General features: G+C 30.7%; 1 protein-coding gene and 1 long non-coding RNA gene across 2 annotated transcripts in view; one reads left to right on the plus strand and one right to left on the minus strand.

The window, feature by feature from the left end:
- Nucleotides 1-8,753, minus strand: part of Jhbp16 (Juvenile hormone binding protein 16) — a gene marked incomplete in the record, with an annotated part of 44,932 nt that extends 36,179 nt beyond the window's left edge. Inside the window, 2 exon segments of the mRNA XM_067047808.1 lie at nucleotides 38-128; nucleotides 8,603-8,753. Of these exon segments, the coding sequence (XP_066903909.1) occupies nucleotides 38-122 (85 nt within the window).
- Nucleotides 1-13,715, plus strand: part of LOC136795870 (uncharacterized) — a 21,285-nt gene extending 7,570 nt beyond the window's left edge. Inside the window, exons 2-3 of the long non-coding RNA XR_010843560.1 lie at nucleotides 12,416-12,651; nucleotides 13,558-13,715. This is a non-coding gene — a long non-coding RNA (uncharacterized lncRNA). The remainder of the gene's footprint in view (nucleotides 1-12,415; nucleotides 12,652-13,557) is intronic.
- Nucleotides 13,716-14,662: the final 947 nt, after the last annotated feature.

Here is a 14,662-nt window from a genome sequence, read left to right on the forward strand (position 1 = left end):
TAGTATTATAAATATATAATTATATTAAAACACTCACCAAAATTATTAAAATTCAGATTGTCCTGAGCGATTGCTAACTGTAGAGCTAGTACTAAGAGGAACACTGGTGAGAGCGATTGCATTTTTATCTGAAAGAAATATTTTTGTTAAATTAAATATTAATATATAATATGCAATACATATTCTATCTCAAATTAATCTTCTTGTATTAAAATTTATTATTTTCATTAATTAATAATTATTCTTATTACTGCAGGCTAAGGTGCAATATCTGATCGAATCTGATGAGAATTAATAAGCACATGAATTTTTAATTGTCGTTATCTGTTTCTAAGACCCTGCATAATCAGTTTGTCCCGAATGCTGGTTGTATTTTATCTTTGCCTTAGCCTTAATTCTTCAATATTAAGAATGCACATAACTGTTATAAGGCACTTGACTAATCCTCTAAACTTCACATTTATTACAAAAAACAATTATACACAATGAGCTTTGTGGCTCAAGTAAACTATTGAATTGCTTTCGTATCCATTCAAAATTCAAAATCATCCATAAAATCCTTGATGTTTCTTATTACGTCACAAATAAATCTATCAAGACTTTAACATTCCATACGTTGCAGATTTGGCCCAAAACAGACATACTTTCTTTCATTTCAAATCCTCACCCATCCAAACCCATTAGTTCTTATCTCATATCCTTAATGATCCCTGATAATCCTCCAGTCGTCTGAAAAGAAGATGACCACGGAATCTTCTAATTTAAATCAATGATTGAAGTGCCACCATTGGGTGGTTCCTATCCAAGATTAGCATGTGTTCTGAAACATTTATCTGATTTACTTCTACAGTTGTAAATTTCAACAAATAAATAAAAACTGTTATAAGAGGCGTTAATAATTTTTCGATTGTAAGAAGACCCAATCACTTGCACAACTGTTGGTCTAGTAACAATTCATCTTTACAAAGTACTGTATCCTTCGTGGATTGTAGAGGAACAAATTTATTTCTTTTTATACACACAACTCAAGTCTCTTCATAGGCCAGGATCTAGTTCAGTATGCTTCTCTTAATCCTACATATTGGATGGCCTTCAGTGATTCATCCCGATCCAGTAGATCAAACACCTTAGCCTCCATCCTCTTCATAATCCGAACACCGCTTTTAAGTGATTGGGCGGAGGTCAAAAAAGGTACAAGAATAGCAGGAAAAAATTATTTATTAGTGACCTAATAAAATAATACTATTTATTCGTTACTAATAAATAGGGTTTACTTTGATTTCAGTATCATTTTTGACCGACACCCAAACCATTCACCTATGGTCAACCTATTAGTCTTCCATAAAATATTCTACTCAAAATTACGGGAACTTCGCCACTCTGATTCTCAACGCCTAATATAGGCATGAAACTGGCTGATATTTCTAGAGAGGGTGGTAATACGACCTGCCGAGATGATGACATCGTCTAATATCAGTCATTGTAATGACTTAAATAAATGAAAGAGGTATGAATAATATTCTCAAATGCTTTTTTCTTTACGTTTGCTTGATTTTTCACACTCTTTGCTCACATATCATCATAAACAATCATCGGAATTATCGGAAAATCGCCAAAGAACTCTAAGAGTTTACAAAGTCGAATTCACAACCAAAACAATTAACCATAACTATGACCTAACAGTTTCATATCAAAACTCGAGATAAAAAAATGTAGTGAGTCATCGAACCAATTCAAACCAGACGTACAAAGGGGGTCACTTCAATTTTCAGAAATATTTAATGTTAAAGTAGACCTTTACAACATCAAAAAAAGGTTGATACAGGCAATGGTCCGAATATCTACAGAAGAGGGGAAAATGTATATATTTTTTTTAAGTAATCACATTTTTTTAAGAATGGAGACTAACTAAAAAAGTTTCCTTTTGATAATTTTAAGTAACAGTGTAGTAAACCAGACAAAATTTTCTTTTAATGCAAATATAATTTAACTTAGTCAAATGAACTCTGTGTAAATAAACACTGAAAATATGAGAGGAATTAAAAGCTAGAATAAATAAGTGTTATTCTAGTATTCATGAGTTTAATTTCTCGGTCATTTTCTTACTTTTTTTAGTATAGTTTTTTATGTATTAGTAGTGCCGAAACTCGGGGATTCGGATAACAAGCAACCAATAGTAGTACTACAGTGGCTAACTCTGCAACTACCGCAGCTGTTGAAGCTTCTGCTGCCCCGGTGACCCACTGACTGCCAGGGACTAGGTTGGTGGCGGCTTATACTAATGTACTCGCCCGTATGGAGGTTCGGACAAAGACGTCTCAAAACATCAAGAAGGCTATATCGAACTTAAGGAAGCTCTCGAACGAAATAGGAGAAATGAACCACTTCCTTAAAAGCGGTGATCGTATTATGAAGAGGATGGAGGCTAAGGTGTTTGATCTACTGGATCGGGATGGATAACCGAAGGGCATACAATATGTAGGATTAAGAGAAGCATCCTGAACCAGATCCTAGCCGATGAAGAGACTTGAGTTATGTGAAAAAAAAAAAAAAAATCTGTTCCTCTGCAACCCTTTAAAGATGAGGGGACCAGTACTTTGTAGAGAAGAATTGTTACTAGACCAACAGTTATGCAAGGAGGTGATTTGGTCAGAATCACGCTCAATACCAGATTTATGAAGCTAAGTGGATCCCGGAAGGCTCTCTAACCCCAGATTGACTCACAGCCACAGTGACCGAATAAATATTTATTAGTCACAGCTAGATTGAATCCCGGGGCTTGGAGTTAGCAGCACAGTGACTTACCACTGAACCACCAAGTTCCCATACATATGTTCGAACAAACCATAAACTGCAATGAAAATGTTTCATTATATGAAAATAATGTAGGTTTAATGTGTTCTGAATGTTTTTCCTCAATTATTTCGAGTGATATTTATTCATATAGTTAGGTAAATTCATAAGTAACGAATTTCTTTAATGCAGTTAAATTTGAATCAACATTGTATGAATCTGTTTACTTTGGTTTTATTTGCATTCCTTCCATAATTATAAGATACAAATAAAATTATTTGTAAACATAAAAAATATTTTGAAAATGTTTTAAATCGATGATCATTTAGAATCCATTAATTTTGTTTAATGAATGAGTGAACTTATATTATTCATATGGAAATCACCAAATGCCATACATGTCATAGATCAATTACATCTAAAGGATTCATTTCATAATACTTATAAATGCCGATAAGGATTTAGCTATAATTTGCATAACTGCAACTCAAGCTCAAACATGACATATAAGTTAGTTTTACAGGATGCATCAAGTGCATAGATTACGTAAGGCTAGTGCATAATGTCGCCGATATTATGTGTAATAGAACTCTGTAATAGACTTTTTATACGTGAGCCTAGGTCAGTCTATTTGTGGTTAGGTGGAAAGTCGTCCACCTTTTTCCTAGGAGACGAGGGAGGGGGAAGGTTACTATTTGTATAATTATCATATTTGTGAAAGATGCTCACTGACATTAATAAACCGTTTAAAATAAATTAAAAACCGAGCTATTTTACAAAAGATGACCATCGATAAATTATTCCGAGCATTACTCATGAACTGTCATTTCTTTTTATAGAAAAAAATAAAACTCAGATTCTTTTTTAGCATTCGCCCTTGAAAACTCTCAAATATTCATAAAAATTAAAAAAAAATTAGGTTTAGAAAAAAAATGGTAAGTGGCCCTCGAACAATATTTTTTATATGAAAATCAAAAATAACATTTCAACTTCAACACGACTCCATCAATTTACTTTATTCTTTTAATCATTATGTCCACATCGCTTATTTTACCAGAAATAACACCACGGGCGTAGGCAGAGGGGTGCCGTGGCCCCCCCTATATTTTTGATGCCCAAGAAAATAAAAGAAAGAAAATAGTTAACTTATTTGATATATGATTTCTTTCTGGAAACATGTTATAATTAGGAAGGTAATAGCAGGGAAAGATTGTGGCGTCCAAAAAAGCATCAGAAATAAGTGCAAACTGTTTTATATTTTCATTGGTAAACCTTGTTATTGACGATTTAAATTCGGTTGTTCCATTTTCAATAATTTATTGTGATTATAAGTAATACAAATTTAAAAAGTAATGAATTTTATGAAGTAGAAACAAAATGGCGGGAGTATTTCTTGGAATGCGGAATTAGGTATCTTTTACCCAATGTTTCCGTTTTGTGTATGTACGTACGCTGAGGCCTGTTCCCCCCTCCCCTTGGCGAAATCCTACCTACGCCCATGAATAACACTACATTCATATTCCAATAATATCTTCATGGACTGGGATTATCAGAATTAAACAGTTTTTTAATTGGAGGGATGATTATTTGCAGATGTTCCTAATAAAAGATAGGTATCCTCGGTTCATCCTTGAGGAATGTATAATATCATAACGGAATGTATCTTCCGTTGAAGATCCTTTTAATTCCTTTATTAAATTTATAAAGAAAATCTGTCTCGGTTAGACAGTTAATCTTTCAGTCACATTTTTTATTCCAACATTTTCAAAAGTTCCATTCGATTTGCAGCTATTATCATGGGACGAAGGATTATTTCGTCATTTTTTCTTGACATTTATGGTTTTTAAAAGTAATAAACGCTGTAAAACCACTTCCTTTTCTTGTTGTAAACTAGTTTGGTTACAACCTTTGTTCAGGCGTTGTGGCTTGACACTTCGCAAAAGCACTACTTGGTTGTACAACAGATCTCTATGTTTATGGGAACCTTGAATAACTAATATTGCATAATGTATAATGTCTTTTTTCAGTTTCTGTAACCCTCTGGAATATTATAATCTTATTTGGATAAATTAGAGATTTTTTTTTTATATTCACTTATATTTTTACTCCATAGAAAATATTTCCAAAATAATCCCAGGTTTTTCTTTTTTTAAGGTTATTCTTTGATATTAATTAAGTCGTGACCAATTTTTCATTTCTTTATTGCTTTGACTAAAGTTTAACACATGATATGATCAAAATATTTTTTTTCTTTTTTATCAAGGTAAAGATAAATATCGTGCCAATTAACCTTTACCTGTATGAACTTGTACGATCATCAGGTTGTGCGATCACTAAAATCCACAATCGATTTCAAGCTCGTTGTGTAGTGGATGTGGAAGCAGATAGAACTGTCCTTAAGAACTGGAACTGAAGATCACTAATTGGTTCCTAACTTTAATCTATCTAAAATTGACACCAGTAAGGGATTAAAAAACAATCCTGCTTTTTTGACAGCATGGACATACCTGTGTAAATGACTTTAAATAAAACAAAAACTGTCTCACCCAAAGTTACCCTTAGTGTCACAAATCCTAGCTTACCAGTACGTAATTTATGATGCAATAATAGAAATGTCAAAAAAAAAAAGTTTTTAAGTTTAAATACAAAAGTATGTAAATTGGATTGTTTAACACATATTATTTTATATAACAAAACATATACAAAATTTGTATTTTTCAAAACTCTCTGAAATGCTTAAAGTAAGGCTATTTACAGATATATAAAAAAAAAAGAGGTAGTCATTTATCACAGAAACCCCCACCTTCATTTTTGTTTTTCACATACGTATTTAAAATATTTATTTAGTTTATTTCCCATCGCTTCTAGAGTATTTTTTTCTGTGCCTATATAAAAAATCTTTTAATAAAAGGTTAAATGAAGGAGACTGTAGAAGAAGGTTTAATTAATATAGAGAATGGGGATATATAATAATAATATAATATAGAGACGGAGAACCGAAACTCTACAAAATAAAAACATAAGAAGCAACGGAATCGGTCAAAAGGTAATCATGACAGACTGGCCAATGGAGAGGCCGTGTTTTAAAAGACGGTGCTTAGCAATCTCGAGTCAGCTGTGATGCCGGTTTGATTCCGGTGTGGATGGGTTAAGTTTTATTTTCAGATTGCTATATTTAATCACCAAGTAGGTGGTAATAAAAATAAAATATATAGTTTAATGGCCCAATCAATTTGTGTAATAGTATGCTGTCAGGATGAGCAATGTGGCGAATGATAGCAATCATATGAGCGAGGTCCTGTAGCACCTTATAGGTTTTTTACTACCTAATTATATTAATTTAAATTTATATGGTTAGTTGAAAATGCCCCGTTTTACCCAACATTCGGTACTTCACCTGCGGAGTCCCTGAGACAGCTGAGCACGAGATACTCTTGCATCGCAATAAAAGAACACCACATCAGGGTGGTGTCGAAAATCGAAATTTAAACCCACGTCGCGTCATGCTTCATCTGTCTGACGGAAGAAGAGAACTATCCCTCGTTCAAGTAATTGGTCTACGGGTGGAAGGAGGCGGACATTGCACACCTCATCTTAGGAGTGGTACGACCACCCGGCATCGATGAGCCTCCAAGAGACGAAGAACTAACAGGCGATCAGGGGGATTTGATGGACAAGTTGTGGCAAGCCGGACGAACACTGCATGGGGTGAAGAGTGGTCCTGGTGTGGAGGATAAGGACACAAACGTGGATTAGGCTGCACCATAGATTAATCTTAACCTTACTTCTTCCTTAATTATATTAGCCCTACAACTTGTAGAATTAGAAAATTATTGATTAAAAGTAGCAAATTATTGCTACTTATTAGTAGCAGTGGCATAATTGCCTCAAGACCAGGCCTCGTATGACGAGAGTAAAATATAAACTACCTCCTTATATTCAGCCAATAATAGTGATTTATAAATAACAATAAATAACCACTTATTACTTATCCTTTATTATACGGATTAATGAAGGTTTAAATATTGCACGCAACTAATTACTCAGTTAACTCAAATGAACAATATTTAAGAGAAAAAAAAGTACAGTATATTTTTATTCACGATATTGTGCTATATATACGATTACCAATAAATAATAAAATTTAACATTGTTGTTTGCGTAATAATGTAAAATTTTATTATTAATAACTAGAATAAGACAATTAGTGCTTACAATTGGGAATTTATGCCTTAATTTCAGAACGGCTGCCCCTCGGAAAACCAACAATGATATTAATTATGAAAAGCGAATATATACAAAACTGAATCTGTAGGAAGGGTTATGAGAAAATAAAAAAATAATTATTACAAACCATCAAATCGCAATAAATTAAAATTATTTTATAATTAAATAAAACAGTGACGAATTATTTATTTTTTTATTCATTTCTGCCCAAGAGTTTATATAATATAATATGATTTTGTTAGTATGTTAAATAAAGTAAAACATGTCAGTTTGACAAATTTAAAATACTTAAACAATGGATAAATTATATTTAAAATTTTGTATACCAATGCGAAGTCCTAGATAATAATTTAAACAAGAAATTGAAAAAATAAAATAAAAAAGTAATAAAAAAAATATAAATATTATTGATGCAAAAACGTAACTCTAGGGGAAAAAATGGGTTATTATATGTTGATGTTCGTTTTACAAAGCCAACAAACAAAATGAGAGTAAACATGAAACATTGTGGGAAAAAATGTGTATATATATATATATATATATATATACATGGTATAAATGCATTACATCATTTAAAGAATGCAAACTTTAATTTAAAATAATAATAAAAAAAAAAGTTCTAAACTTATTTTTCATGATATACTTCGCTTCAGTCTAGGTGCAGGGGGGACATATTTGGTCATATTTGATATAACTTAAATGCATGAGAGGTAGAGTAATGGAAAGTAAGAAAGGAGCTTATTTAAGATAAAAATAAATATAATAAATTAACTTAAATAAAACTAAATTGAGTTAAAATAACCGATAATTTATATTTATACTTGTAATAATAACAAGGGATACAAAACGGGACAGGTTTTTAATTGTTATTAATTATTATTATTATTATTAAATTGTTAAATTTGAATAAGAACAAAAACATCAAACAAATAAATTTATAATATGTAAATAATTGTCATTATGTTTTGTCATTGACCCCAACTCCAGACATTAGGATTAAATACACCATCAAATATTTCTATGTAGTTTTATAAAATTATAAATTTTTAATATATGAATCCAACATTTAGTAATAACATATAGAGTTGGAAAGCTCTTCCAAAAAAGTCATAGTTAAAATGTTTGCAAACATTTTAGATATAAGGAAAAAAATGTCGTAGCTCTGACCTAATTAACATATTTTCAGGTTTGGCTTATTAGAGCCTTCTTGCTGATACCAGTCAGATCAAGTCAGAAAGAAGCTTTTACGTTGAAGTATTATTTTTTTTATTTTTTGGTTAGAACAAAAAAAAATGTTTTTATTATTCATTTTTCTTTGTAATTAACTCTAATATTTTCTTAAATCTTTGTCTAATGTCATTTCTAGTAATTTTTATAGCATTTATTCCATTTTGTGATATAAATGTTTTTTTGGTGTGTGTGGATTCGACTAATATATTTTTCTCTTGATTATTGTTGCTTTAAATATTTCTCATCGATTAAATATTTAATAAACTTTATTTATATATTCTTTTGACAAATATTATTTTTATACCTATTATTACATTATTGGCAATTTAAATTCACGTTATTAACATCGTACCTCTTGTTGAAGAACTATTACTCCGAACACTATTGGTGATATCTATTCCTTCAGAGGCGTGATCACGCGAACATCCCCTATCCTTAGAGCAGACACAAGGCGGCCACGGCGCAGACTGCAAGACTGACGAAGACCGGGGAACAGGGAGAGCTTGCCGGCAATGTCAATGCTACACCCCTCCAGTTCTTGAAAGGAGAGGGTATTAGAAAGGGAATTCAACCTTTGCTGGTCTGCCGCTCCTCATTTGCTCATACATGTTATACATTACGACAAAATGCATATTCTCCATTGAAGACCCAAAGCTTCAAGCAGCCACTTTATATCTAAAGTGACTATCGTCAATCTTTACATAGTGAACAGGAGTAAATTTAATATGAGAAAACCCTTTACGGTGATTGTGTCCTAGATGCCCATAAAAATTGCAAGTGAACCTAGAAGTAATTGTAAAATAATTTTGTTCAGTAGATTCTCATGTTTAACTATTTGCAAAATACGACAATAAAAAAAATATATATATCGTTCCCTTAGGGTGGGTAAACCTAATATACCAGATTTTTCAAAATGTCCATCGTAGTTTTTAGTTTATAGATAGTTGCCCCTTTATAATGATAATGTATTACAATTATCTTAAATAAGCAACTTAGTAAAATTTAAAAGATTCACAACTTTTGGTTCTTAGAAAAATGTGTATGGGAGTTCTCCCATGTTCATGGTATGACCTGTTCCATGTATAGTGCAGTACATTTTTATTTATCCTATCAACCTAGATTTCTATTCAAAGTTGGATGCTGATGAAACAAAATCCCCAAGATCCAATCTTAAAAATATATTCCGTGAGACAATACGGAGATTATACCGATGTGATGATACATAATTTAAATTATACAATTTGAGATCATACTGAGAATGTGGAAATTAATCATTTTGACTTGATTTGGTTGCTACGATCCCATAACGAAACGATATTTTCTTAAGAAATAGTTATTATCTTGTAGGAAATTCATAGTCCGAAAAGTGACAAAACTTGAGAATTCTTCAGTTCATATAGAGAAATTTGGATGCTAATGGAGAAAAGAAAAAACCTTAAGAATATCATATTCCTTATGAAACACCCCGAATATTTACCAATGATTCACCTGGTAAATATATTTGATTTGAAACTATGATTTTTTATCAATTAAATCCGTAAAATAAAGTAAGTCAACGACTGTTCTTAAACTAAACAAAGTTCTTTTGTTTCCTAAAGGTACTTGTGACTTTTAAAATTCTACAATTTTTTTTTATGGAGAAATTTTCAATTTTAAGAGTTTTATTCTGCATGTTATTTCGTTCTGATATTTTTGACTATTTAGAAGATGCTTTACATTTAGAAGTGGATTACCTCAGATTTGATACGATGGTGCACGTAGCCATAAAAGACCTGCTGATTACGGAGCATTCCTTAGACGTTATGCATTTGGATGCAGCCAAGCATGATTGAGGTCTTTGATCAGATTAAGAGGTAAGCTTTCTCACAACTCATACCAGCTTTTACTCACCTTACTCCTAATCTATTTTCTCAATTCTGTCATAAACTTGCATCTTAAAACACAGGCCTCAAAACTCTTTGCTGCTCCTTTTTTTGTCCCCATAACCTCAATTTTTTCATCTCTAAAAAGTTTGTAGTTCGTTAGTAAGAGTTTGATAATCAATATTCTGTTGCTATAACCGATTTTGCAATACTGTTATTTTTTTACACGCAGGGATGCCTTTAGTATGGCCCATACATGTTACACAAGTGAAAATGGAATTCGTGTTATACAATTTATTTGAACTGTTTTGGGTCACTATGCAACAGCATATACCTTTTTCTGATTTACTTCACGATTTGTAAATCTGTTGTGTCTGATTGCATGGTATTAAAATCTAATTATTTCTTAAGAGGGAATCTTCGGATGTTGGTTTGGTCTTACTTCAATTTCAATTGATTATATTGTGCATACAATATCAATTGTCACACAATTTGTTTTTTTTTTGTATATAAATATTGTACCATTCGGCTTGTGTCCCTGTGCGAAGTACCAAAACTATTGTAAACTGGCTAAAAATGAATTATTAGAAGTATCCTGCTATAATTTTAATGTGATGTAGTAGTAGTAGGGTAGTTCACCGCCTTTGCTGGGCCTTTGCTAGGCCGCTAATAAAATTTGTTATTTCAAAGCAAAACTTTTCAAATAATAATTGTTATATTTTGTTCATTGCAACGTGTGATTCAATCCAAATTAATTTCTTATTAATGTATATTTTAAATCTCGTTAACATATACATAATTCAATTATTTATATGAATTAAATTAGCATTTATACTTCCTTTCCATGACTGTTAAGTAAAATTTTAAATAGTTTGTCTGAACACTTTTTACTATTTTAACTCATTAATTTTGTTCATAACTCACATTTTCCCATTATTCAAAAATAATAACATTTATTTAAAAACAACATGGTTCGTTTAAAACATGTAGCAGTTAAAAATACATAAGTTATCTTGATATTAAAATGGATCCCAATAGAGGCAACCATATTGCTGATGGACTATAAAAACATTTGATCTTTCAACAGTTTGACATTCAGCTTTCTAACCAAGCTAGTGTTACATAAATTTGTATAAAAATACGTAGCCAAACTATGTATCTTTATTATGTAATTCATCAATAATTCCAGCACGACTAATTTTAAAACTAACAACAAAGCTGGAATAAAAAAATATATAATTTAAAAAAAATTCATTTAGTGAGAAATAAAAAAATAAAAAATTCTACAAATTAAATAAAACTCCGTTTACAACTATTATATAATATGACACAACAAACGAAGAAAGAAATGATATTGATAAAGGGCAAAAGACAGTTACATTCGAATGTGTTATTTTTACGTTATTACAAAATATTTATTACGTAGATTGTTTTCAGACTTCTTCGCATGCATTAACTATGTTACGCGGTTTCAATCACTTTTTAATAGTTATTACTCTATTAAAAAATTCTAATGTAAGAAATGATAGAAAATCAATATATGCTTTTTTAAACCTTAATTAATAGTGATAACATTAGTACTTCATACATACATACATGAAAAATGTATTATATATACTTTAGTGATTCTTCTCCTTTTGATTGCCTGACATTATAAGGTGTCGATATGAGTCCAGCTAAGGTGGTATAGCCTGGTTATAGCCTAAGGCAGAGCCATGGAATTAATGGTACGTGAAGGAAGGGACCGTTCCGCTGGTCTCAACCAAAAGTGAAATTTGAATTTCTGTAACTCAAAAATAATTTTAATGTAGGAATGTGCAGATTTATATTACAAGGCCATGGCAAAATAAATATTGAGACATGTAAATATATTATTTTTCTTATTTATTTTTAGCCAGCGGCGTTATGGTTCTAGCCATAGACTAGTGGGCCTTATTTATTACTATAAATTACGGTTCAGATTAAACGAATCACTACAAAATTAATCACAGAAAAAGTAACAAAAATGTAGTAAATTGTGTATAACATTTAGTTATAAAAATAGTTTACAAACTATTACGGTTATAGTCACCCCCTAGTGTCGCATTAGTTAATATTGTCATTATACAATATTGTCATTTCTATATATCGGTTCATAAAATAAAAAGTAGAAAGTTCACTTCATACTTATTGATAAACGAATACCCATCATCTGATTTTATTTTAACTTAATAAATTCTCATAATAACGTTTTCATATTAAAATATTTTTATTTCTTCTTAAAATAATTATTCACGAATGTCTCTAGACTATCTTCTTTTCAGACACTTTGAAGGATTATCAGGAATTGTAGAGGAAGCAGGTTTAGAAACAAGAGAGTTTATAATTTTAGGGAGTTTCTTATGGAAGGAAAGATATCTCGGTTCTGGCTCAATCCGAACATGGAAGTCATTATGAATTTGAAGTCATTATATTTGTGACAAAGTCAGGAAAAATGAAGGTTTCATGAAGGATTTAGGATTGAATACGGGAGGAACTCAACTCAACTGGCTCAGTAATAGTAAGAATATGAGTTAGACCCCTTTTTAGTGAGTACTGTATTTTATATTTCTTCATTTTATCTGATGTTATTCCGTTTTCATTAATTGTCCAATTCCTTTTATAATTCTTATTTAATTTTACGTTTCACTGTACATCTTTGTAATTTTTCACTTATTTTGTTCATTTATATTTACATCATTAATTGGAGGATTTGCTGCAAAAAGGAAGTAGCTTCAATTTTTTTTGCAGTGTTTTGGGAAACAAAAAAACGTTTAAAAAATGCAAATTTTAAGTTATGTAAAAATATTGTTGTTGCTTACTTTCAATTATGAGATTTACATATTCGAATACATTACTTATTGGTATATATTCCTTCTTGCATCAAACAAAAAATTTTTTTTTTCCATATAAAAGTTCTGGAGTTTTTATTTTTTATCTTTGTGAGCTCTGTTGAGAGTTCTGTTGGGCCCCTCAAGATTTATAAAAATTATCCATATTAAGTAAATCCCTAATGTTGCCAGCAAAAAAGATATACTGTTCAAATTTGCACAAAAATCCTGCGTATTTTTTTTTTGTATTAAACAACATAAATGTTTCTTTTTTTCTGAGGAACTTCAAACTCAACTTTAGTATTAAAGATAAATTTTCATTTCTTCATTTTATTACTTTACTTACACTTTTCATTAATTTTGTACATATATGTACTTACTAGATTTTCGTATGTATTTCATTATTTGTTCTTTCCTCTTACTCAACTTTAATATTATTCTTCTCATAGAGTTTTTACCTTCTTGTAATATCCCAACTATTCCCGTCTTACAATACTATACCTGTAACCATAATATTAGTTACTTTATCATTTTCTAATCATGATGTATTCTTTTATTCATCGGTTGTTATCTTCTTTTTTTTATTTGGTTCTTAGCCCTGGTGAAGACTTTAAATGCTGTTGGCACTAATAAATAAGTTTTAACTTATTTATTTCCTCCTAGGCGTCTGAAAAGAAGATGGCCTCGGGATCTTCTCCTGTAGAAATGTTATTGGAGTTCTATCAATGGGTAGATTCTCCACAGGTTTGTGTCATGTCACTATCTCACCTACAGCAAATTTACTTGTTGTATATATGTATACAGTTGTAAATAACAATAAATAAATGATTAAAAAAAAAAAACTTATTTATGTTAATTTTAATTTATAATGTTTACTGACCACACCCCCCATCATCATCTCCTCATATAAAATTTAATTTTATCACGCAGAGAATAAAAAATTATAATTAAATAATAGCAAATGCTATTTTCTACTCTTATTCAAAATTTAAACTGAATTACGCAGACATTTCCATTCTTAATTTGAGGAAGTTGTGACAACATAAATTCTACTAACTTTTTAACTTTCTACTTCGTTCCTACATGACTTTAAAAATATTTTAAATATCATGGAAAGCAGCTCGCAAAGCCCCGACTTGAAGACGACACCTTTGCGATAATAGATAATATACTCTATGATAGGCTAGCGATGGAAAGTGGAGAGTCTAGAAGTTTAATGTCAGGGCCCACTTTTACTTTCGTTCGAGTGTATTTCCGCCTTTGGTGTTTAGTGAACCTATCTCCTGCCATTTATACTTACAAGAAAATGGAAATTTCGTAAGTATATAAAGTATATTCGGTTTAAATCGTACTGTTTTGGCAGTCATTTTAATCATTAAACAAATTTATTGTTTAAATAAAACCAATCGCATCTATATTAATGTCTCATATAATTCTTTATTTTCTCAAATGTAAACTTTTCGACCTGTTCGGTCATCCTCAAGGGCAATCTTAACAACCAATTTACACTCACATAAATTATTCAAAAAATATTTCTGCAGGCTATTCTAGCCATGGTACTAATTTCAGTAAAAATAATCATATGAGATAAAGAAACATTAATTTTTTTTTTTATTATTTATGTTATGTAATTTACAACTGTACAAAATAATACAGTAGTATTTCATATACACTTGAAGATCTTGGGAAGGAACCACCCAT

Source organism: Halyomorpha halys, unplaced genomic scaffold (genome assembly GCF_000696795.3).
Source record: "Halyomorpha halys isolate HHAL.00 unplaced genomic scaffold, Hhal_1.1 Scaffold111.1, whole genome shotgun sequence".
NCBI classification, from domain to species: Eukaryota; Metazoa; Arthropoda; class Insecta; order Hemiptera; family Pentatomidae; genus Halyomorpha; species Halyomorpha halys.